We start from the raw sequence: 26,490 nt of genomic DNA on the forward strand, positions 1-26,490 counted from the left end.
TGTGTAGAGTACAGTGATATAAGTGTGTGTAGAGTACAGTGATATAAGTGTGTGTAGAGTACAGTGATATAAGTGTGTGTAGAGTACAGTGATATAAGTGTGTGTAGAGTACAGTGATATAAGTGTGTGTAGAGTACAGTGATATAAGTGTGTGTAGAGTACAGTGATATAAGTGTGTGTAGAGTACAGTGATATAAGTGTGTGTAGAGTATAGTGATGTTAGTGTGTATAGAGTATAGTGATGTTAGTGTGTATAGAGTATAGTGATGTAAGTCTGTGTAGACTGTGGGCTCTGTACTCTGGACTCTGTTCTCTGAACTCTGGTCTCTGGATTCTGGACATTGAACTCTGGTCTCTGGACTCCGAACTATGGTCTCTGGACTCTGGTCTTTGGATTATGAACTCTGGATTCAGATCTCTGGACTCTGGTCTTTGGACTCTGGTCTCTGGACTCTGGACTCTGGTCTCTGTACTCTTTTGTCTGTACTCTGTTCTCTGGACTCTGGTCTCTGGACTCTGGTCTTTATACTCTGGCCTCTGGTCTCTGGTCTCTGGACTCTGTTCTCTGGACTCTGGTCTTTATACTCTGGCCTCTGATCTCTGGCCTCTGGTCTCTGGTCTCTGGACTCTGGTCTCTGTACTCAGTACTCTGGACTCTGGACTCTAGCCTCTGGACTCTGGACTCTGGTCTCTGGAGTCTGGTCTCTGGAGTCTGGACTCATGTCTCTGGACTCTGGACTCGTGGTCATCCGAGTAACTAAAGTCTGGACTCATGGTCATCCGAGTAACTAAAGTCTGGACTTGTGGTCATCCGAGTAACTAAAGTCTGGACTCGTGGTCATTCGAGTAACTAAAGTCTGGACTCGTGGTCATCCGAGTAACTAAAGTCTGGACTTGTGGTCATCCGAGTAACTAAAGTCTGGACTCGTGGTCATCCGAGTAACTAAAGTCTGGACTCGTGGTCATCCGAGTAGTTAAAGTCTGGACTCGTGGTCATCCAGAGATGGTGGAGGTGTTGGCAGGTATGACGGGCGGAGATGGGTCCTCGTGCCTTGGACCAACTATTTATTGTTAGATGAACAGGCACATCAGGGTGAAAGAAACTCTGCCTATTTGTTTCCGCCTCCACCGATGATCAAACCCGGAACCTTAGGACTACGAAACCCGAGCGCTGTCAACTCAGCCGTCAAGGGCCCCCCCTTGTTGAATTTTGATTCCCTGAATTTGTTGTCAATAAAACCTTTAAAAAGTCAAAAGAAAAAACGCCAAACCAATAACTTTCAATATCAACAAAATCCAACAATCTGAAAATCACCGTTATCTCTGGTGGGGTCTGTGTCTGTTGTCTGAGATGGGGTCTGTGTGTCGGGAGAGGCGGCACTGGGGGGTTGAGGTGCAACCTGCGGACTGTTCCGGCAGTGAAGGGCTCGGGTGGCAGAGTCCTGGTCCAATGTACCAGAGACAACAACTCCTGGGGAGAAGCAGTTGAACTACACGTCTACGTTAGATGAGAAGTGGACCAATATCCCAGTGTGAGGACAGGCGACATTCGCTGAATCCTGTCTGACCAAGAGAGGAACTGTGAGGTAGGGAGCAACCTACCCGTCTGTGGAGGACACCAACCTAGCGACATCTGAGGGAGGACCCAACAGAGAGGAGACCTACGTCAGCATCGTGCGGTCCAGGAAAGACCTAAACTTCAGCATCGTGGAGTCCACTATAGCATTATGGGGTCCTGCGGTGAGCTAAACTTCAGCATCGGCCGCCCCCAGGCCAACCGGAATCCGGGGGCCAACCGGAATCCGGGGGCCAACCGGACTCCGGGAGCCAACCGGATTTCGGGGGCCAACCGGAATCCGGGGGCCAACTGGACTCCGGGGGCCAACCGGACTCCGGGGGCCAACCGGACTCCGGGGGCCAACCGGACTCAGGGGGCCAACGGGACTCCAGGGGCCAACCGGACTCCGGGGGCCAACCGGAATCCGGGGGCCAACCGGACTCAGGGGGCCAACCGGAATCCGGGGGCCAACCGGACTCCGGGGGCCAACCGGACTCCTGGGGCCAACCGGACTCCGGGGGCCAACCGGAATCCGGGGGCCAACCGGAATCCGGGGGCCAACCGGACTCCGGGGGCCAACCGGAATCCGAGGGCCAACCGGAATCCCGGGGCCAACCGGAATCCGGAGGCCAACCGGAATCCGGGGGCCAACCGGACTCCGGGGACCAACCGGACTCCGGGGGCCAACCGGACTCCGGGGGCCAACCGGAATCCGGGGGCCAACCAGACTCCGGGGGCCAACCGGACTCCGGGGGCCAACCTGAATCCGGGGGCCAACCGGAACCCGGGGGCCAACCGGAATCCGGGGGCCAACCGGAATCCGGGGGCCAACCGGACTCCGGGGGCCAACCGGAATCCGGGGGCCAACCGGACTCCGGGGGCCAACCGGACTCCGGGGGCCAACCGGAATCCGGGGGCCAACCGGACTCCGGGGGCCAACCGGACTCCGGGGGCCAACCGGACGCCGGTGACCAACTGGGCGTCCAGCCCTTCAGATGTAGGGTTTCACACCCGGCCCTTCAGGTGTAAGCGTGTCATAGGGCGGGCTGGTGATAGCAGATATATCCGATGTACTTATGTAATTTCACTTCTCCGCGGCACCAATTGCAGAGGTTATCATAGTTGACTTTTTTCCTATCGCGCACCTCAGATGGGGAGAGGCCTGGGGTAGGTTTTGGCCGCCCCCAAGGCATTTTGGGCTCTTCCTTCTTCTTCTTCTTCTTCTTCTTCACTTTGGGTTCTTGTATCACAGTTGTCTCAGGTTGGGTCTGTGTGTCTGTTGTCTCAGGTGGGGTCTGTGTGTCTGTTGTTTCAAGTGGGGTCTGTGTGTCTGTTGTCTCAGGTGGGGTCTCTGTGTCTGTTGTCTCAGGTTGGGTCTGTGTGTCTGTTGTCTCAGGTGGGGTCTGTGTGTCTGTTGTCTCAGGTGGGGTCTGTGTGTCTGTTATCTCAGGTGGGGTCTGTGTGTCTATTGTCTCAGGTGGGGTCTGTGTGTCTGTTGTCTCAGGTGGGGTCTGTGTGTCTGTTGTCTCAGGTTGGGTCTGTGTGTCAGTTGTCTCAGGTGGGGTCTGTGTGTCTGTTGTCTCAGGTGAGGTCTGTGTGTCTGTTGTCTCAGGTGAGGTCTGTGCGTCTGTTATCTCAAGTGGGGTCTGTGCGTCTGTTGTCTCAGGTGGGGTCTGTGTGTCTGTTATCTCAGGTGGGGTCTGTGTGTCTGTTATCTCAGGTGGGGTCTGTGTGTCTGTTATCTCAGGTGGGGTCTGTGTGTCTGTTGTCTCAGGTGGGGTCTGTGTGTCTGTTGTCTCAGATGGGGCCTGTGTGACCACAACCCCCCATGGCATTTTGGGCACTTCCCTCTTCATCTTCCTCTTCTTCTTTATTTTGGGTTCTTGTATGTCCCTTGTCTCAGGTGGGGTCTGTGTGTCAGTTATCTCAGGTGGGGTCTGTGTGTCTGTTATCTCAGGTGGGGTCTGTGTGTCTGTTGTCTCAGGTGGGATCTGTGTGTCTGTTGTCTCAGATGGGGCCTGTGTGTCTGTTGTCTCAGATGGGGCCTGTGTGACCACAACCCCCCATGGCATTTTGGGCACTTCCCTCTTCATCTTCCTCTTCTTCTTTATTTTGGGTTCTTGTATGTCCCTTGTCTCAGGTGGGGTCTGTGTGTCTGTTGTCTCAGGTGGGGTCTGTGTGTCTGTTGTCTCAGGTTGGGTCTGTGTGTCTGTTGTCTCAGGTGGGGTCTGTGTGTCTGTTGTCTCAGGTGGGGTCTGTGTGTCTGTTGTCTCAGGTGGGGTCTGTGTGTCTGTTATCTCAGGTGGGGTCTGTGTGTCTATTGTCTCAGGTGGGGTCTGTGTGTCTGTTGTCTCAGGTGGGGTCTGTGTGTCTGTTGTCTCAGGTTGGGTCTGTGTGTCAGTTGTCTCAGGTGGGGTCTGTGTGTCTGTTGTCTCAGGTGAGGTCTGTGTGTCTGTTGTCTCAGGTGGGGTCTGTGCGTCTGTTATCTCAGGTTGGGTCTGTGTGTCTGTTGTCTCAGGTGAGGTATGTGTGTCTGTTGTCTCAGGTTGGGTCTGTGTGTCTGTTGTCTCAGGTGAGGTCTGTGTGTCTGTTGTCTCAGGTGAGGTCTGTGTGTCTGTTATCTCAGGTGGGGTCTGTGTGTCTGTTGTCTCAGACGGGGCCTGTGTGACCACAACCCCCCATGGCATTTTGGGCACTTCCCTCTTCATCTTCCTTTTCTTCTTTATTTTGGGTTCTTGTATGTCCCTTGTCTCAGGTGGGGTCTGTGTGTCTGTTGTCTCAGGTGGGGTCTGTGTGTCTGTTGTCTCAGGTGGTGTCTGTGCCACTGTTGTCTCAGCTGGGGTCAGTGGCACTGTTGTCTCAGCTGGGGTCTGTGTCCTGGTGGAGGACATCTCATCTGGGCCCGACGATACACTCGCCCTGGTGGAGGACAGCTCGTCTGTACCCGACGATTCACTCGTCCTGGTAGAGGACAGCTCGTCTGTACCCGACGATTCACCCATCCTGGTAGAGGACAGCTCGTCTGTACCCGACGATTCACTCGTCCTGGTAGAGGACAGCTCGTCTGTACCCGACGATACACTCGTCCTGGTAGAGGACAGCTCGTCTGTACCCGACGATTCACTCGTCCTGGTAGAGGACAGCTCGTCTGTATCCGACGATTCACTCGTCCTGGTAGAGGACAGCTCGTCTGGACCCGACGATACACTCGTCCTGGTGGAGGACAGCTCGTCTGGGGCCAACGATACACTGGTCCCGGTAGAGGACAGCTCGTCTGGGGCCAACGATACACTGGTCCCGGTAGAGGACAGCTCGTCTGGGCCCAACGATACACTGGTCCCGGTAGAGGACAGCTCGTCTTTACCCGACGATACACTCGTCCTGGTAGAGGACAGGTCGTCTGGGTCCAACGACACAATCGTCCCGGTAGAGGACAGCTCGACTGGGTCCAACGATACAATCGTCCCGGTAGAGGACAGCTCGTCTGGGCCCAACGATACACTGGTCCCGGTAGAGGACAGCACGTCTGGGCTCGACGATACCCTCATCAGGGCGGAGGACACCTCACGATACCGCGAGTACACCCGCTGTCCGTAGGAGATGAGTATATTGAAGGCCTTGAGGAAGACCACGCAGACAGTAACCACGAGGAGGAGCGTGATCACGCCCACGCCCAAGGACCACCAGGTCAAGGAGCTGCTGGGGCGTCGGGACGCCAGCAGCCTGACCACGGGGACGCGGCTCAGCCACCCCCGCCAGCTCAGTTCCATCATCCAAGCTCTTACTATTGAACTTATCATTTGTTCGTAATTTATATATATATTTTTTTTAAGATTATGAAGTTTGTATTTCCTTCAGCAATGAATGAAAAGGAGATTTGACGGTTTGTGTCTGTGTCACTGGTGACTGAGGTGGTGGACTGTGTCACTGGTGACTGAGGTGGTAGACTGTGTCACTGGTGACTGAGGTGGTGGACTGTGTCACTGGTGACTGAGGTGGTGGACTGTGTCACTGGTGACTGAGGTGGTGGACTGTGTCACTGGTGACTGAGGTGGTAGACTGTGTCACTGGTGACTGAGGTGGTGGACTGTGTCACTGGTGACTGAGGTGGTGGACTGTGACACTGGTGACTGAGGTGGTAGACTGTGTCACTGGTGACTGAGGTGGTGGACTGTGTCACTGGTGACTGAGGTGGTAGACTGTGTCACTGGTGACTGAGGTGGTGGACTGTGACACTGGTGACTGAGGTGGTGGACTGTGTCACTGGTGACTGAGGTGGTGGACTGTGTCACTGGTGACTGAGGTGGTAGACTGTGTCACTGGTGACTGAGGTGGTAGACTGTGTCACTGGTGACTGAGGTGGTGGACTGTGTCACTGGTGACTGAGGTGGTGGACGGTGACTGAGGTGGTGGACTGTGTCACTGGTGACTGAGGTGGTGGACTGTCACTGGTGACTGAGGTGGTAGACTGTGACACTGGTGACTGAGGTGGTGGACTGTGTCACTGGTGACTGAGGTGGTGGACTGTGTCACTGGTGACTGAGGTGGTGGACTGTGGAAAAGTTCTTTTCCACAGCTCATAAAACGGAGGAAAGGGTCCTGAAAGATATTGTTAATAGAAACGTTATCCCTACAGACAAAAATCAGAGGATACAACTGACGATTTACTATAAAACCAGAAAAACGGCCAGCCTACTCATGAGAAACTCTCCAGACACAAAACAGAACGCTTTAAAAGAGACTAACGTCGTCTATGCCTTCAAATGCCCTCTTGGGGACTGTAAGCTCCAAAAAAAACAGTATATAGGCAAGACAACAACATCTCTTTCTAGGCGTTTAACGATGCATAAGCAACAGGGCTCCATTAAGGAACATATAATCTCTTCCCACAACCAAACCATCGCCAGAGAAATCCTAGTAAACAACACAGAAATCATCGATAGATACAGCGATAGCAGGCGGCTTGACGTTTGCGAGGCATTACACATCAAGAAGTCAACACCAGCAATCAACAGCCAATTATTGCACAACTATATTCTACCCACCTCAAGACTCCGCCCCAATATAGAAGCATCAAGAAATATGGACCAATAGGCTTTCTACAAACACTTCTATTCAATACCCATTGTTTCGTGTTCTGTCTTGTGTTGATGAAATTAATACCCTATTAATGCCACCTCTTGTTCTGTCTTGTGTTGATGAAATTAATACCCTATTAATGCCACCTCTTGTTCTGTCTTGTGTTAATGCCACATCACCCATTCCACCTCACTCAAATGTAGATATAAAATCAGAGATGCGTAAGTTCTATTCAGTTGTGTATTTGTGAACTAAAGTCTTTGAAAATGTAATAAGTTTTACGAAACGCGCTCGTGTCGCGTCAGACTAGAAATAAAAATGAATTTTGGAGAATTGATTTTTGATTTACCTCCAACAGTGAAAAGAAATGTACGAAAGATTGAGAAAATTCGTGTTAGAATTATTAATCTTACTTTTTCGGTCATATTTAATAATATATGTCTACAGGAAAGACTGCTACCAAAATATACTAATATATATATATATATATATATATATATATATATATATATATATATATATATATGTGTGTGTGTGTGTGTGTGTGTGTGTGTGTGTGTGTGTGTGTGTGTGTGTGTGTGTGTGTGTGTGTGTGTGTGTGTGTGTGTGTGTGTGTGTGTGTGTGTTTACTAGTTGTGTTTTTTTTACGGGGGTTGAGCTTTGCTCTTTCGGCCCGCCTCTTTCGGCCCGTGTGTGTGTGTGTGTGTGTGTGTGTGTGTGTGTGACCTAATAGCTAGAACCCACTACTTGAGTAGTGTAAAAGGAGACAAATAGAGAATTAATTTTCAGAAACGGTTGGGCACTTCCATGCCGACGCGACCCCGGCGGGCGGATTCGACCAAAAACTGATTTTAGGTGGTTGGGTTAGGGCACGGTCGGCGTGCACCTGGCTGGCTGGTGGGGTGGTGTGGTGGTCCGTTCCCCCCAGGGGTCCCCGGGGCCCACCACCCAGGGTGTACCTGAGCAACTCGTGCCCTATCCTAACCTGTTTTTTACGATTTGTCGCGTATGTTTATTATGAGTATTGGGCATCAGGAAGGGGGTCCCTACTTATGAAAGGTACAGAGGATGAATGATCAATAGATTAAACCCCAAAAAATACACTGGTGAAAGGCATATAAACGTTTTTGGAGTATTTTGCATGAGCAAAAATTCACGATTTGGGCCGGGATGTAACCAGAGTACTACGGTATCAATTTGGGGGCCCCTACTTATGAATGGATCAGAGGGTGAATGTTCAATAGATTAAAAAACAGGTTTAAAACAGTCTCCGTGGTGTAGTAGTAAGACACTCGCCTGGCGTTCCGCGAGCGCTATGTCATGGGTTGGGTTCGTATCCTGGCTGGGGAGGATTTACTGGGCGCAATTCCTTAACTGTAGCCTCTGTTTAACGCAGCAGTAAAATGTTTACTTGGATGAAAAAACGATTCTTTGCGGCAGGGGATCGTATTCCAGGGACCTGCCCAAAACGCTACGCGTACTAGTGGCTGTACAAGAATGTAACAACTCTTGTATATTTCTCAAAAAAACAAAAAACAAAAAAAAAAAAGTTGAAAGCGAATATAGAAGTTTTTGGAGTACTTTAATGATGCTATGACTGAATAGTATAGGGAGCCCTTGGCACAGCTCCATTTTTTGTAATGGTCAGAGGTGAGCGGAGAGAACGGGGCGCGATTTTTTGACCAATCAGGAGTCGACTAGAAAAATTCTCTTTCCGTCCCGGGTCATGGGCCAATCAGGTGAAATTTTCCTTATTTGTCGCGGGGGTGTCACGTGACATGACGTCAGCAATAGGGACCCCCTACCTATGATTACCCCAGTGGGGTCAAGCATATACAAGGGGGGTCAAGATTCCTTACAAAGACCAAGTTGGATATTTAGGTGTAGTAAGCCTTATCTTGAATTTGCATGATACTGTGGGGTATATTGACATGAAGGGCGAACCATAGAACAGGATCTGCATGTGAGAGGGGTCATATTAGGGTTTTAAAGAAGTTAAGATAGCTTTAAAGAGTCCTGTGTGCTTGATGGTGGGTAAATGTTCAGTCAATAATTCTCGTGTTTTTAATCTGAATGAGGGGTCCTAGTTTGCGTTCTAGTCGTAAAATGAGTTCCTTAGTATATTTGCTATGGAAAATGAGCTTTCAGTACTCTATATAATTTGAAATGAGGTCAAGAAAGACATGTTTATGTGCGAGAAGAATCAGGTTGGAAACTGTTTTTTCCAGTCATCCCCTCTCGGCTTTGCTCCGTTTTCTGTAGCCAAAGTAAAGATTCCATTTTCTGTGAAATTCAGTCGATTACTGGTGACTAAGGCATGCTTGCATTTGTATGGTTCTAACCTGTTTATAGATATATTTGTCGGGCCTCTAATTAGATTTTAATATGAAAAATAGCATCAAATGTATATCTTATGTAATAAACATTTAAAACTGTGACATTAGCTGCGATATTTTATAGAATACAAAAAAATGCTAAATAGTGGGACCTCAGCCATATTGTGTTGGGTTTGACACTCCAAACATTAAATTAACACTTGAAAATATACCATAAAGGAAAATAGATGAGTCGCTTAAGCAATTTAATATATAATAGAAATCTGTTCATATTCTGTATTATATTGCATTTTTAACATCATAATAGTTCACAGCTATTGTGGTGGGGGCCCAATAACTTCATGTAACGCTTCTACTGGCACTATCTGATACTATGAAATGCGTTTTGATATCATGTGTAAAAATTTATAAGTCGAATCCATCAGTTGCCTTTTATGTCAATGGTGATATATCTAGCGCAAAGGTTTTCAGAAAATGTTAGACCTCCACCTTTTGAAAAGTGTGAAGATGAATTCATGCAAGTAAGAAGGCAGCTAGCATGAGTTAGTAAGCAGGGCTAGCATGAGTTAGTAAGCAGGGCTGGCATGAGTTAGTAAGCAGGGCTAGCATGAGTTAGTAAGCAGGGCTACCATGAGTTAGTAAGCCGGGCTAGCATGAGTTAGTAAGCAGGGCTAGCATGAGTTAGTAAGCAGGGCTGGCATGAGTTAGTAAGCAGGGCTAGCATGAGTTAGTAAGCAGGGCTAGCATGAGTTAGTAAGCAGGGCTAGCATGACTTAGTAAGCAGGGCTAGCATGAGGGCTCGCATGAGTTAGTAAGCCGGGCTAGCATGAGTTAGTAAGCAGGGCTAGCAAGAGTTAGTAAGAAGGGCTAGCAAGAGTTAGTAAGAAGGGCTAGCAAGAGTTAGTAAGCAGGGCTAGCAAGAGTTAGTAAGAAGGGCTAACAAGAGCTAGTAAGCAGGGCTAACCACTCTAATTAAACAAATAGCTTTAAGTTCATCAAATATTCCAATCAAACTTTTTTTTTTAAATGCAGCTTGGAAAAAATCATCATCAGGGCTAATCTCTGAGCCCCCCCCCCCCAAAAAAAAAAACCTGCACATTCTTGCCCTCGAACAAATCCCCCAAAGTCTTCCAGAAGCTCACCCGGGAATAGACATGTTTTCGCCAACTGTATTTATTTAAAATAATACGTCAGATAGAAATAGTTTCCCATTGGTATTATATTTACTTTATAAATTTCCTCTATAAAAATGAAATGCCATTGCACATTATGATCGTTTTATATTGAATATTGCATAAATACTTACGAGATTTCGTAAAAAAAATTTTAATGAGCCAGGTTTGGAAGGCTTTGGTCTAAAAATTATCACTTACTTTTTTTAATAAATAATAAAATTATTAATATTGACAAAGATTTACTCCTGAAATACATTGTTCTTTAAGAATTTTTTAAGTGCTATAAAGTTGTTGAGATTTTCAATATTTAGAGTACCCATCGTTAAAGCTTTTTTTTCGTCACAGAGAAAATCTTTCTTTCTCCCACATGTTTCATCATTTGGACTGGATGCAAAGCAACCTTCGTGCAAGTTCTGGCTCGGTTCCCCAACGTCCAAACTATTGGACATTGCAAATTTCACTAAATGATGCGGTATCCTAGTTGCCCCCCCCCCCCCCCTCTAATTATAGAGATTTTAATCTCTAAACATTTGAGTGCCAAGAACGACTCTCGTGCAGGCCCGCGTTCAGTTCCCGACGTTCAAGCTTTTGGCTATAGTAAATTTCTCTAAATGAGGCCGTATCTCGCCCTGACCAACTGTTTTTGGCTCAATTGTAACCCCATCCAGCTGCAGTCTGCTGGATAGAAGGGCAGTGGGCCTGATAAAAATAAAAACATAAATTGTTAGATCAGCCTCTAAATGAAGCCGTATCTCGCCCTGACCAACTGTTTTTGGCTCAATTGTAACCCATCCAGCCGCAGTCCGCTGGATAGAGGGGCAGTGGGCCTGATAAATAAAAAATAAAAACATATAAATTATTAGACTAGCTCTTTACATATGCTAGTTGTTTAATTTATTAACGGCTACTAATGCAATGATGCAAGAGGAGCCAGTACACATATATGGATCATCCAATAAAAGCAGCAGACTTCTAGATGTTACTACTGCTCAGCTTAGCCCCTACTGGATGGGCGGCGGTGCGCAGGAAAACAGATAAATTATGACACTAGCTCTCCACATATCCCAGTCTTGGTTTTAATTTAGAAACTGCACTTGCGGTCTTTTTTCTCGTACCCCATTGTTGATGTGTGACAAATGACCATTGGATTTTTCAAAACTAGCTCATTAAGATTGCAAAAACTTGCTTTAGCTAAATAAATTGTGTAGGTTCTGACTCTGAGGCCCATTATACATCGCTGCAGCTCTTTCCGCTATTGCCCGCAAGATGGGAATAGGGACTGCATTAATAAATGAATTAAAACTAACATTCAATTATATATTCTCAAACTTATGCAAAAAAAAACTTACAATCACATTTGCAAACTTGCACAAATTAATTTTGGCAATTTCGTTTACCCATTTTTTTGTTTGTTTTCTTGCTTGAGCCAAAATGAATTATTGGGCTCATTGCCAGAGTCCATTACCTGCCATGGTAACCCTTCCCACTACCCGCCCCACAAGATGGGTATGGGATTCATAATAAATGAAACTAAACTAGCATTCAATTATATTCTCAACAAACTTATGCAAACCCCATAAATTACATTAGCAAGCTAACACAAATTCATTGAGCAAGTTTAACTATTCGCATACTTTGCGTCATTATATAATGGAATACGAAAAAGAAAATTCGCAGAATTCAGAGATAACACCATCAATGGATTCAAAGAAATACGCAAGTACTTCATTCATAATGATGCGCTGCCAGGAATCTTAGCAAAGTAACCAAAATATTTGCTTACTGTAGGTGAAGGATGTACATGACTCTCCGGTTAGGCGGTTGTGGAGTGAGACCTGCAACTGCGGACTTGCCATAGATGTAAAAATGCCTTGCATAGAGACCGTTGCAAGCCTCTTGTTGAATCACTTAGGGTGCATATATATGTGTGTATGTAGCAGTGACAATCGCGTAACGAGCTTTCAAGAGATTGTCACTTGCATAGCTAAACAATATGTAGGGTTCAGTTTCCAAACCAATTATGCGGCTCTCGAACCCTTTTCCCCGCTACATGCGGGAGATCCCTTTTATTTTCAGCTAAAATATATTATATTCAGGGAGTTCGCTGTGTCATAGCACAACCAAAGCCCAATATACACCCCGAAACTTTCCCTATCCCATCTAAATTTAAAGTGCATTTCCAATACCCAATATACAGCCAACGCATATTATACAACATCCCCAAGACCATTTCATAAGAGTTAGTGCTGCACCCTTCCAGGTAATTTCATCAAATTAAAGACAATTTCTACCAATTTTACCTAAATTTTGTTGTGTATGGCACAACCAAAAGCCCAATTTCTCAAAGCTTAAAAAAAAACAGCCCAAGCTAAATTTATTTAAATTTACTCCAGTTTAAATACAAGTCCACCAAAAGTTATCTCCAATTTTAAACAAAACACTAAAACTGAATTTAAATGTAACTAATCATATAAGAACCAAAGCTAAATTTCACTGTCCCTCCCCCCAACCAAACCCCTAAACCCACCCCAGGAATAGGCCTGATTTGTTCAAGCCAAAGCCCAATTCACCCGAGTTTTCTCTATCTCATCTAAAAATAACGTTCATTTCCAATGCCCAGTATCCAGCCACCACATACTCCCCATTCCCAAGACCATTTCATAGTGTTAGTGCTGTGGCCATCTACCTAATTTCATCCCAATTAATGACAATTCCTTATTAAATATAGGGAAAAATATGCCAAATCATATCACAGCCAAAGCCCATTTCACCCAAGTTTCACCTATCCCATACAAATTTAATGTGCATTTTCAAAATCCAATATCCAGTTGCCCCATGTCACGCCCTATTCCCAAGACTATTTCATAGTAATAACGCATTGTCCTTCCAGCTATTTTCAAATATCCAGATGTGCTTATATATCATCACTCCTAGGAAACCAGTCCTATCCTAATGCAGCCAAGGCCAAATTTACCCAAATGTATCCCAATTTACGACAATTTCCACCTAATTTATGACAATTTATCCCAATTTAATCCAATTTCCACCTAATTTTGCCCCAATTTATCCTAACTTAATCCAATTTCCACTAAATTTACTGGAGTTTGTCCGTTTCATAGCATAACCAAAGCCTAATTTGACCAAGTTTCACCTATCCCATATAAATTTAATGCGCATTTTCAATATCTGGTCGCCCCCAATGTCATAGCCTATTCTCAAAGACCATTTCATAGTAATAGTGCAGTGTTCATCCAGCTATTTCCAAATATCCAGATGTGTTTATATATCTTCAATCCTACGAAACCAGACCTAACCTAACACACAGCTAAGGCCAAATTTATCCCAATTTAATCCAATTTCCACCTAATTTGATCCAATTTATTCTAATTTAATCCAATTCCCGATAAATTTACCCGAGTTTACCATTTCATAGCACAACCAAAGCCCCAATTTGACCAAGTTTCACCTATCCCAATTAAATTTAATGCGCATCTTCAATATCTGGTCGCCCCCAATGTCATAGCCTATTCCCAAAGACCATTTCATAGTAATAGTGCAGTGTTCATCCAGCCATTTCCATGTTCCAGATGTGTGTTTATATATCATCAAACCTACCAAAAGCAGACCTAGCCCAATATGGCTAAGGCCAAATTTAACCAAATTTTTCCCCAATTTAAGATAATTTCCACCTAATTTGCCACAATTTTATCCAATTTCCTCCAAATTTTACCATAGTTCACCTTATCATAGCACAGCCAAAGCCTCAGTTTGTCCAAGTTTCACCCATTCCATATAACTTTTATGTGTATTTCCAGTATCCAATACCCAGTGGTCGATGTCATACTCCATTCCCATAGACCATTTCATAGTGATAATGCAGGGTCCGACGAGCCATTTCCAATATACAGATGCGTTTATATACATCAATCCTACCTAAAACCAGACCTAACCCTAACATGGCTAAGACCAAATTTAACCAAATGTATCACAATTTAAGACAATTTCTACCTAATTTGCCCCAATTTATCCAAATTTAAGACATTTTCTACCAAATTTTCCCGATTTTACGTATTATAGCACGGCCAGTGCCCAATTTGTCCCCCAAGTTTCACCCATTCCATATACTGCAAATTTAAGGCGCATTTTTTCAATATGCAGTCCAATATTCTCGGCTGTTTTTTTATTTGTTTGTTATGGATCTTTGTTAAATATTGTATTTTATATTCTTAGAAAAGTGTTTGTTTGGATATTAACCCAACTGCCCTGTACCCTAACCTGCGTGGATCTTTGCCGAATATTCCTGTCAATGTTGGTTATGGACTCAACAACCCTGAAGCTAACCTGCCTTGACCTGACGTTAATTGTTGCACCTTCTTTTTTTGGGGGAAAGTGATGTTTTTGCATCAACCCAACTGCCCTTGCCCATACCTCTGATACCAAGATCTTGGTTCCATATATGGTATCTTATTCTTGGGACACAGCCAACCCATCCCAACCTAACCTCTATTAACTATGGGTTTAATGGCCATTTTTCTCTACATCAGTTCAAACACAACCCAACCTCATATAAATGGATTTGAACTCCATTTGTACACATATTCTTAGGAAACATGATAAGATTCGCCATATCTGTATAATAAAATAATCAAATTTTCCTTAACCTAGCCTATAACCCCCCCCCCCCTTGAAATTCTGGCAAATTATGGATATTAAAGAATTAAAGTAGGAATATATTTTCACATTAGCTTAATATAACCCAAATTTAACCCAAATTTGTCCCAATTGGAGTGGGGGGGGGGTGAAATCCAAAACTGTTGTAACATATCACCTCACCCAAATGCAGGTATAAAATCGAAGCTTTTTGAACTCTGTTCAGTTATAGTTGTGTGTGTGTAAACTAAAGTCTTTGAAAATGTAATAAGTTTTACGAAACGCGTTCAAGTGTTGCGTCAGACTAGAAATAAAAATGAATTTTGGAGAATTGATTTTTCAGTTACCATCAACAGTGAAAAGAAATATAAGAAACATAGAGAAAATTCGTGTTAGAATTATTAATCTTACTTTTTCGGTCATATTTAATAATATATGTCTACAGGAAAGACTGCTACCAAAATATACTAATATATATACTAATATATATATATATATATATATATAACAAAGTTCAAATAAAGTAAATATATATGTGTACATACAAAAGAATGGGGGTGGTAGGAGAAGATAATATTAGTGTTCAGTGAGAAACCACAAGGTCTCCTCTGAATACTTTTTATTTTCTTCTCCGAGGCTATGGATCCCCACATTGGCACCAAAGGTGGTACCCTCACAAACTTTTATATATATATATATATATATATATATATATATATATATATATATATATATATATATATATATATATATATATATATATATATATATATATATATATATATATATATATTTGCTGACGATACTACCCTCATCTACTCAGACCCCAACCCACACACTCTAAATGTTGTAAATAATAAATTTAAAAAGTCTACTTATGGATGTCAACCAAGAAACTAACACTAAACATAGAGAAGACCTACTACATCTTATTTGGAAACAAATCAACAAATTCAATTCAGCTTCAGATAGACAATGTTAACATCAGCAATAAAAAGGATGGAATGTTTCTTGGTCCATACATAGACAAGAGACTCATCTTCACCACCCACATACAACACATAGCCAAAAAAGTCTAAAAAACGGTCGGTATACTTTCTAAAATCAATTATTATGTTCCCCACTCTGCTCTCCTCTCATTATACTACGCACTAATCTATTCTTATCTTACATACAGTATCTGTGCATGTGGTACAGCCACTGCAAATTACCTTAAGCCCATCATCACTCAGCAAAAGTCTGTTATCAGAACTATAACAAACTCTGTCTTCAGACAACACACAGCCCCTCATTTCAAGTCCCTGAACATGCTAAACTTACACTCACTCCACACATTCTCAGGTGCTATTTACAGGTACTGTTCCTAAATCTTGTTCCACTGTATCTTGATCTGAAACATCCCCTTGATAAGTCTAATAAAACCAATGAACACCACACCAGAAATAAATATCTTTTTGATGTCCCCCAGAGTCAAACTAAATTTGTGCAAACACACCATGCAAATAAAAGGACCCCAGTCTTTGGAACTCACTCCCTGCTGCATTAAACAATTCTCCAACCTATGCCCTATTCAAAAGTAAAATCAAAGAGTACCTAATTTCATCTCCATAGTTTTCTACCTTGTGCTTCAAACTCACACTGTATCCTGTACTACCCACTTCCCCAATATTAATGCTTAAGACATATATCTTCACCAGTGTAATCACAGCTGTCAGTATATTGTGTAGTTATACGTTGATATAAAATGTTGCTACAATGTACCTTTCCATCTTACCTGATATGTTAGATTAAGGACCTGCACGAAACACTATGCGTGTTAGTGGTTTTGCTAGAATGTAAAAATGCCAATCTTATGTAGTCTCACAAACCCATTGTACTTTCTTGTGAATAAATTATTATTATTATTATTATTATTATTATTATTATTATTATTATTATTATTATTATTATTATTATTATTATTATTATTATTATTATTATTATTATTATTACTCGGGATATGATAACGTCTGTCAGTCTACTGAGACTGAAAATCTCTACAGTCTACTTAATATTGAAATTTTTTTTATCACATATTGTTTTGAAACATGTCAACCAATCAAATTAAACTGGGAATTAACAACACCTAAATTGGGAGCAGAGTAAATGGAAACTTTCTTGGTGTTTTCATTGACAATTTAGCTGACTAAATTACCATATACAAACAATAGCAACAGAAATTTATAAACCTCTAGACATCCTCTCTAAAATCCGATACTAAGTATCTCGCTCTTCCCTGGTTACAGTGTATTATTCACTTATCTAGCCATATCTCACCTATGGTATCTCTCCCTGGGAAAGTACAACCTAAAATTATCTTCGACCATTAATTATTCAACATGTTAGGAAATAGAACAATAATCACCCATGTCGAGGATATCTTGACAGCTCGTGTAGCAGTGATAAGATCAATATTAACACAGCCATATTGGCCTTGTGGTCCATGTCGGTCAATTACAGTGCCTCAGGTCACTCAGTAACTCGGATCACCAGCATATTGGTGAGATATGCTTGTGGTTCGAGTTACTGCTGAGTGCCCAACCTATCCTTTACAAATATCCTCGGTTTTCGCTCGTATGCGCTGCGGCCAGAAATGGAAATTTATTTTCCAACTGAAATGGAACTAAATCAGCAAGTTTTGATTCCTCTGGTAGGTTAGGAGGGCAGCAAGTTCTCCTAAGGTTTCAAAACGTCATGAAAACTTAATTTAAACCGTCGTTTCCTAACTCAACAGACTAAGCCAGAGAACCCAAAACAGAAAACGTGATAGTACTTCACTTTTGCGAGACGCTTCCATTTTCTATTAAGGCATTTTTTTAGCCTTAGTGCTCATTCGAGTGAAAATTGAGGTACTAAATTACCCGAACCTAACCCAACCAAGGAACCACGAATAGAAAACGGGGCATCACGTCAATTTTGGCAGCCGCTATGATTTTTAGTATACCAGTTTTTGGCCTTAGAGGAATTAATTATACGTTCAAATACGATGTACTGTTCGAGAGACGAGTACTCACAGTGCGGACGTCATCAGTTTGTATGGCGCTGAGAGCTTCATTGAGCCGTTGGAGTCGTTCTTCAGGCGAGGGGCCAACAGGAGTACTAGCCTTCCGGCCCCTCATGGTAGGGGCTACTACTCTGTACGGGGGTTAATAGGCTGTTAGTAGGTGTATGGGGGAAGGCTCATTTTGGTTATTATTATATAAACAAGTATTGTATCAATTAGATCACACATACTCATACACTATTACCCACTGGGACTTCCCAGACGTTCACTGCAACAGTAATTGATCAGAGGCCAGTCGTGTGTCAAATGAGGCTGGGACTGGGCATGAACATGAAAGGTGTGGGCGTCAACAGTGGCCAGGTGTGGGCGTCAACAGTGGCCAGGCGTGGACGTCAACAGTGGCCAGACGTGGGCGTCAACAGTGGCCAGGCGTGGACGTCAACAGTGGCCAGGCGTGGACGTCAACAGAAGCCAGCCGTGGACGTCAACAGTGGCCAGACGTGGGCGTCAACAGTGGCCAGGCGTGGGCGTCAACAGTGGCCAGGCGTGGACGTCAACAGTGGCCAGACGTGGGCGTCAACAGTGGCCAGGCGTGGGCGTCAACAGTGGCCAGGCGTGGACGTCAACAGTGGCCAGACGTGGGCGTCAACAGTGGCCAGGCGTGGGCGTCAACAGTGGCCAGGCGTGGGCGTCAACAGAAGCCAGCCGTGGGCGTGAACAGAAGCCAGTCGTGGACGTCAAGAGAAGCTAGCCGTGGGTGTCAACAGAAGCCAGCCGTGGGCGTCAACAGAAGCCAGCCGTGGGTGTCAACAGAAGCCAGCCGTGGGCGTCAACAGAAGCCAGCCGTGGGCGTCAACAGAAGCCAGTCGTGGGCATCAACAGCAGCCAGCCGTGGGCGTGAACAGAAGCCAGTCGTGGGCGTCAACAGAGGGCGCGTGGGGACGTTGACAGCTGATACAACACTGAGCTCTGCCCGCCAGTTTCCGTTGATGAAAGGGGATTTCCGCTTGGCCTTTATGTTTGGAGTTGATGTTCACCACTTCATAGCCTATTCTCTCCGTTTGCCACCCCTCCGTCACTATGTGATGGGGTGCGAAAAGATACGTGAATTCAGAGATAATTCTATAACAAATGAAGAGATTTGTTAGATTAAGATTATAAGGTTAGAATGTTAAGTTATATGTTAGAATAGGAACCTGCCCGAAACGCTATGCATGTCAGTGGCTTTGCTAGAACGTAACGAACTCACAAACCGAATGTGCCGTCTTGAATATATAAATAAATAAAAAAAAATTGTAAATATTTCATTCAAAATGATCTGCTACCAGAAATTTTAGCCAAATATTCCCAGTTTGCTAACTGTAGGTAGTAACTAAGAGTGATTGTAACCTATCCACCGCTGCCCACTGGATGGGGGGCGGTGTGCAGGACAAACATATCAATTGTGACACTAGCTCTCCACATATGTCAGTTGCTTGATTTAGAACCTGTACTTGTGGTCGATCTCGAACCCATTGTTGATGTGACGACTTATATTGAATTTTGTAACTAGCTCATCAAGATTGTAACTTGCTTAGCTAAATGAATTGTGGGGTTCAGTCCCTGAGCCCATTATGTGCCTCTGTAACCCTTTCCACTACCGCTCACAGGATAGGTATGGGGTGCATAATAAATTAACTAATCTAAGGTAAAAAATGAAACTGTTTTGCCTAACCAGAAACATACGAACCCAAGTAACCCACCTAACCTCTCGATGCCGATGTAAAGAAAACATAAACTTTATACTTTATTATACTTCAGTGTTTATTAATACGGCTCATTTTTAATTAGAGCAAGCACATAGTCATAACAAAATTTAGAACATAGAATTAAAGGAGTTGATTAGGCTCTCGAATTTCCTTTAAACATCCTAGGAAAAGATACACCATGTACTTTAATAACACTGTAAGGATGTAGGTAGTAATATGATAACAAATAAGGCCAGTAGCAGCAATGATATAGTAGGAGTTATCACATTGTAACTATCAATAGGCAAAGGTCTATTTCACATCTATTGTGTTAAGTACAATGATCGGGTTAATAGTCTCATTACCAATTTGGCGCGTCAAGCCAGAATAGGGTCTAAGACCTCATCAAATTAAATTAATTGAATTAATTATGAATTAAATGAATTCATTGAAATAATTATAAATTAAATTAATTAATTGAAACAATTATAAATTAAATGAGTTCATTGAAATAATTGTGGGAACCGACCTGTGAGATTTATATTTATTTAATTTATATGAATTTATATTTACGTTAATTTGTATACTTCGATAGCAATTTGTATAATGATAAGTGGACTGTATTTCTGCAATAATCTCATAATCTCACAAATCGATCCTCTACACATTAGGGGGGGTTTATATTACACATATGCAGCCAATCAAATTACAGTAATAGCTACATACATTGATGAGGTTCCTTCTCTTATAGTACAGCAGGTTAGTCCACCAGGTATAACTAGAGTGTAGACACCAAATTATCCTCTTTGAGGTAGCTTCTATCACCCAGTAACTGGTGCACATAATCTTGCATCCTCGTCTTGACCTGTCAAAAGTGCGCTAGCTGTGAAGCCAGAATCCTATATATGACAAGCTATATCAGAGAAAACACTATACAGTACATGGAACATTAAAGACCTGGCTTAATTACCTTTAGTATGAGGCGATTTCGCGTTCTAACCGGCTAACCCTATATCCTGACATTAATGGCCATAAATGAATGATAAACGGGTTTCGGATAGACACTTAACTTGTATTTGTAGACAGCGTGTTGACAATGGTACACCTTTGGGTTCCATAACACTACGTCCAAGTAAATTTAACAGGAGCCGAATTTGCTCCCGTGTGAGCCTCTGGTCTCAATAAACAACAATGGCTGCCCTCCTTCCCCACTGACGCCTGGCCTACTTTGTCCAGATTTCAGAAAGTGATAGAAGGGTCACATTTACTCTACTTTAATATTCATAATTAAGTTAATTTATATAAGATGTTTTTATGATGGTAAAGTCCAAAGACATGTATTTAAGAATAATTCCCAGCAGAATAGCTGGTGAATTATAATAGTATGTGGTGATGATATCCCGTTTTCTTAGACGGTAATTCCACTACAAGTTACGTTTTCTATGGGTAACTTGTTGGTAATACAGCTATTATCTGTATGATATATTAAATGGTGTCGGATTTTCCGACATAATTCCCCAGGGGGCTGCTCACGGGTCGAAGTCCTCTTTAGAACAGACGAACACCGATACTCCTCCTTCAAATTATTTGATTAATTTGATGTTAGTAGTTAGTAATCACACATTTGTGTGTCTGTTCGTACAGGACGGATGTCCCGTACTAGAGTTGCAGGGGTTAGAAGTCTAATGCAATTTCATTTCCCTGTCAACTCTTGAAAGGCTAATATTCAAGCCTTATTACATATTATTTAACCCAGAAGACTGGATGTGATCAAGTACTACAGTCAAGTATGATTCAGGGACTGCAGTGAGATCAGTGACATTAGATATAACTTGAAGTTTCTTCAGGTAACTGGTCACTGATATATAAACACTGAGGCCCATGGAATACATCTTGATTAAATAATAAATGTATCAAATCAGTCATCAGATTTATTGGGGTTTAATTTAGTTAATTGATTCAGAAGATTGAATAGCTCATCATTAAAGTAAAGTATGGTTCTGAGACTGCAGTGGGTTCAGTGACATTGGTCGCAGTGACTTGTAGCTGTTTTAGGCTACTGTTCACTGATTTGCCACTGAGGCCTCATGAACTCATCTTCAGCTTTAAATGATGATACTAACATCAACCTCTGTTGGTATAGTCAGCTGTAATCTCCTTAGTATAATGCTACTGGAGAAATATAATCAGCTGACAAATTTAGATTTCTACTGGTATTGTTTATCTGCAGGCATAGGTCTCCTCAGGCTTGTTACTGGGCCTGAGATTAATTTACCTCCTGCAGAGTTTAACATGGTTATACCCTGATATTTAGTAGGGCTACCGATGAATTGATGGTAGTAGTCTGTCCCCACAAGGACAGCCATTTGGCATTTGATTTGCTTAAATTTACCTGCAGCTGCTTGATAATAGCTTTCCAGGTCAGCATAATCAACTTGAGATTGTTGTGACAAATCTTCACATTTCTTGATCTGTCTTGTTAAGTGGCCTTTAAGACCTGCAAGGGTTCTTTTCATTCTCCCTGCATTATCCATACTGGCTAGTTGGTGAAGCCTTGTGGGGCTTGTACTTGGGCTGCTCATAATACTGAACAAACACTAATGGTAGCCTAGGGTAAATTCTGAACTCACTAGGCAATAATCCTACCTCTACTAGAGGTTAGCACTTAAAATTAATACACATTATATATATACAATCATCCACACTAATGATTTGAGTGATAAACCAGTGTCACTGGAAGTACCTTTAGGTTAGCTCTTCTATATCACCCTAGGATGGTAGAGACACTAATTAATCACTCAAAGGTGTAATGATCATAAGTAAATTATTATATATACAACTCAACTCGAGTTGATAAAAATTACACCCAAAATAGGGTCTGGACCATTCATTAATGGTGTTAGGTTGTTCAATATAGTACAACTGACTATGGTAATAATGGGACTAGGATGAACAATAATAGTTCAACTAGTCAATGGTAATATCCTACCCTGTTGTGGGTTGGCAATTAGTAAATATTATACTGTGATCACTAGTGCAATATATATTAAATAATTCTCTATTTTGGAGAAATAATATACACAATTATTGTTAATAGCCTCTTAATTAGCCTCTATGAAACTTCTAATATTATCTAGAAGTATTAAATATTATTAGTGACCTCGCGAAATAAAGTCCACAAAATTCGTAGATAATCTCTCGCGAAATGTAACACCACGAAATCCGTGAACAATCTCGCGAAGACACAGTCACTAATTTGGCTGGATTCTATATTAGCGCTGTCATTTCACGAAATAACACGCCACCAAATATCTGTGGGTGTGCATGAAACCGCTGACGAAGCTGAACTGGGCTGAGGGAGGCTCCTGAGCTCCCTCGAGGCTACGCTGCCGTCTTGACTGCTGGCTTTGTTTAAATAACACTGCACTAGTATATTTAATGAATCCACTGGTTAACTGGTTCATCCGGTACTAAGATGACCAAATGTGGGTTCATAGGATCAAATAATCCGTCATCCGGTTCGAAGATGACCAAATAATGTGGGAACCGACCTGTGAGATTTATATTTATTTAATTTATATGAATTTATATTTACGTTAATTTGTATACTTCGATAGCAATTTGTATAATGATAAGTGGACTGTATTTCTGCAATAATCTCATAATCTCACAAATCGATCCTCTACACATTAGGGGGGGTTTATATTACACATATGCAGCCAATCAAATTACAGTAATAGCTACATACATTGATGAGGTTCCTTCTCTTATAGTACAGCAGGTTAGTCCACCAGGTATAACTAGAGTGTAGACACCAAATTATCCTCTTTGAGGTAGCTTCTATCACCCAGTAACTGGTGCACATAATCTTGCATCCTCGTCTTGACCTGTCAAAAGTGCGCTAGCTGTGAAGCCAGAATCCTATATATGACAAGCTATATCAGAGAAAACACTATACAGTACATGGAACATTAAAGACCTGGCTTAATTACCTTTAGTATGAGGCGATTTCGCGTTCTAACCGGCTAACCCTATATCCTGACATTAATGGCCATAAATGAATGATAAACGGGTTTCGGATAGACACTTAACTTGTATTTGTAGACAGCGTGTTGACAATGGTACACCTTTGGGTTCCATAACACTACGTCCAAGTAAATTTAACAGGAGCCGAATTTGCTCCCGTGTGAGCCTCTGGTCTCAAAAACAACAATGGCTGCCCTCCTTCCCCACTGACGCCTGGCCTACTTTGTCCAGATTTCAGAAAGTGATAGAAGGGTCACATTTACTCTACTTTAATATTCATAATTAAGTTAATTTATATAAGATGTTTTTATGATGGTAAAGTCCAAAGACATGTATTTAAGAATAATTCCCAGCAGAATAGCTGGTGAATTATAATAGTATGTGGTGATGATATCCCGTTTTCTTAGACGGTAATTCCACTACAAGTTACGTTTTCTATGGGTAACTTGTTGGTAATACAGCTATTATCTGTATGATATATTAAATGGTGTCGGATTTTCCGACAATAATTATGAATGAAATTAATTCACTAAATTATTGAATTCATTAAATGAACATTTAATTCGTGAACATGAATATAACTCCCCAACCTAATCCGAGTCAATCCAACTTAACCTGACTGAGTCTAGCCTATCTTGAAGTTATCTTGAGATGATTTCGGGGCTTTAGTGTCCCCGCGGCCTGGTCCTCGACCAGGCCTCCACCCCCAGGAAGCAGCCCGTGACAGCTGACTAACACGCAGGTACCTATTTTACTGCTAGGTAACAGGGGCATAGGGTGAAAGAAACTCTGCCCATTGTTTCTCGCCAGCGCCTGGGATTGAACCCAGGGGCCGGATTCAGGAAGGTACTTACGAAGGTTTTTCCTCTTAGCTAAGAACGAATTCCTTCTTAGCGCCTTCGTGGCGGCTACGTCCGTATTCAAAGAGCTACCCTAAGTGGAAAAATCTTCGTAAGTTCATTCTGGGATTTAAGTGTGGTTTCGACCACTCGTAGCTTTACGTAAACTGGATATAAGTCATTTTTTCTCTACTACATAACACTGGGATCGATTTATGATATTGGAACATGACCAAAACATTATAGCTGGTGAATCTAGTGGAGAGTAATCCTTCGTGTTAGTTATATATGCATTCTCTGCTTGAAACTTGAAGTAAATATGTGTTTGATGATAATAGAATTAGTTTTATAATAGCAAGATATTATACCAGTAGTTATTAAGTAAATAAACACTGGTGAACATGAAATATGAGAGAAGGTGATGAGCCCTGCCTGATGGGATCATTTACTATCACCAAATGCCCCTGTTCACCTAGTAGTAAGGGTGTACCTTAGCTATACATACCCATTTCTAATTTATTTAGTTTGGTTTTATTTTTAAATTAAATCTGGGTGAGACATAAAATAAAAATATGCTGCACAAATGATGTTAGGTAAGGAAAAGGGTAAAAATGTCAAAAACTTTATTCATTGAATACTTAAAGCTATAATTATGACTATATAGATTATTAAAAAAGAGAGGGAAGTAGGGGTCCAAGACCTCTTCCTGTTATACAATTTGGGTGTGGAACAAGTAATTATCAAAAGAAGGCACCATGCCGGGAAGGCTATGTAGCAGTGAGGCAGCTACTTATTTGAGAAATGCTTATTTTATTTACCTTATAAGCTGAGGCAACTTATTTTATTTGAGGAATACTCAGCTGATTCCTCTACATTTAGCATGGAACAAATTTGTGTCCAAGACCTCTTCCTGTTACTCAATTTGGCTGTGTGTAACCAAACTAGAAGTGCTCTACAAATCAAGGGACCCAGAATGTGGAATGACCTCCCGAATCATGTCAACGGCTGTACCTCTCTCCACCAGTTTAAGAGTTAAACCAAGTACTGCCTAATTAACTCCATGTAACCTAACTTACCTCCTAAATGTCAACCCATGTCTTGCTATTTTTTAAACAACGCTGTTCACCAACATGTGCAATTGCTGATTTATGCTATGTTAACCCCCTTTTTGTATTTTTTATTCCTTCTTTCAACACAATTTATACCTAATCCCGATTACTATTAAGTTTTAGTCTGTTTTTTTCCCCCCACACCTTGCCCGAAATGCTAGAGTATTAGTGGCTTTAGGTATTGTATGTACTAGCTCTGCCTATAAATCCAACATTATGTTTGTAAATCAACTGTATGTACTTTTCCTGAATAAAATGTATTTATTATTTATTTTTTAATCAGTAAGTATTAAAAGAAGGCACCAAGCTGGGAAGGCTATGTAGCACCATTGTGTGTAACAATAAACCAAATTTTTTTAACAAATAATGCACCTGTATGGGAAAACAAATCCTGTCAGCTGTAAAAATATTGATGCAGTTATTTAAATGAAAAATATAATGAAAGAAATATTACTGGTTTATTTTTTCCTATCTTTTTGTACTGTACAGTATATCCAAGGAAGTGAAAAATTGAGACATAATGCACAATTTAATGAATGATTAGCATGGATTAGCAGTTCAAAAGAAATATGACTTGTATTACATATCAACATGAGATCTTAATGATCCATGGTCAACATGATTTAATAAGGATAATACAGTACTGTATTTGTAATAATACAAACTATAATTTAAAATCTTTATTACTGATTTTTTTTATTAAGAAGATTAGGTATACACAGCAATGTGCTGCTACCCTATTCTATATGGAATATTACACAGTGTAGATAAAAAACTAGCTATAAGTTTATCTAATACTCCCATCTCACAGGATGGTTAGACATACTGTACATGGAATCAATTTAGAAAATACCAGCCTCAATACAAAAAACAAATCAACTCTGACTAAACAACTCTAAGCAATTTTCACAAGAGGTAAGCACTGAATCATGGAAACATTATATTATA

At 42.0% G+C, this 26,490-nt stretch overlaps 3 protein-coding genes across 6 annotated transcripts in view; 1 reads left to right on the forward strand and 2 right to left on the reverse strand.

The window, feature by feature from the left end:
- LOC123758423 (uncharacterized) overlaps positions 1 to 19,476 on the reverse strand; it is a 188,117-nt gene extending 168,641 nt beyond the window's left edge. For 2 of the 4 annotated variants that reach the window (XM_045742828.2, XM_045742819.2), the window contains exons 1-2: positions 18,090 to 19,334; positions 17,852 to 17,972 (exon numbers count right to left, since the gene is read on the reverse strand). The gene's annotated coding sequence lies outside the window, so the exon portion shown is untranslated. Of the gene's footprint in view, positions 1 to 17,851; positions 17,973 to 18,089 lie in introns of all 4 variants that reach the window. The other 2 variants (XM_069322812.1, XM_069322811.1) reach the window with 2 other exon arrangements.
- LOC138363713 (uncharacterized) lies at positions 411 to 5,328 on the reverse strand. Its single transcript, XM_069323102.1, has 2 exons — positions 4,477 to 5,328; positions 411 to 635 (listed from the first exon to the last, which is right to left on the reverse strand). Exons 1-2 carry the CDS (start codon positions 5,326 to 5,328, stop codon positions 411 to 413), a joined length of 1,077 nt encoding a protein of 358 aa, XP_069179203.1.
- Positions 19,477 to 24,031: 4,555 nt separating the features above from the next.
- The window catches only part of LOC138363714 (golgin subfamily A member 6-like protein 25), a 19,456-nt gene continuing 16,997 nt past the window's right edge, over positions 24,032 to 26,490 (forward strand). The window contains exon 1 of the mRNA XM_069323103.1: positions 24,032 to 24,046. Coding sequence (XP_069179204.1) covers positions 24,032 to 24,046 — 15 coding nt within the window. The remainder of the gene's footprint in view (positions 24,047 to 26,490) is intronic.

Source organism: Procambarus clarkii, chromosome 11, assembly GCF_040958095.1.
Source record: "Procambarus clarkii isolate CNS0578487 chromosome 11, FALCON_Pclarkii_2.0, whole genome shotgun sequence".
Classification (NCBI taxonomy): Eukaryota; Metazoa; Arthropoda; class Malacostraca; order Decapoda; family Cambaridae; genus Procambarus; species Procambarus clarkii.

Excerpts from the sequence above, each read along its gene's own strand:
- LOC138363713 (XM_069323102.1), bottom strand. The coding sequence starts at position 5,328 with ATGGAACTGAGCTGGCGGGGGTGGCTGAGCCGCGTCCCCGTGGTCAGG. Across the intron at positions 636-4,476 it reads ACGAGCTGTCCTCCACCAGG|AGACCAGAGTCCAGAGACCA; the intron begins GCGAGTGTATCG and ends TACTGAGTACAG.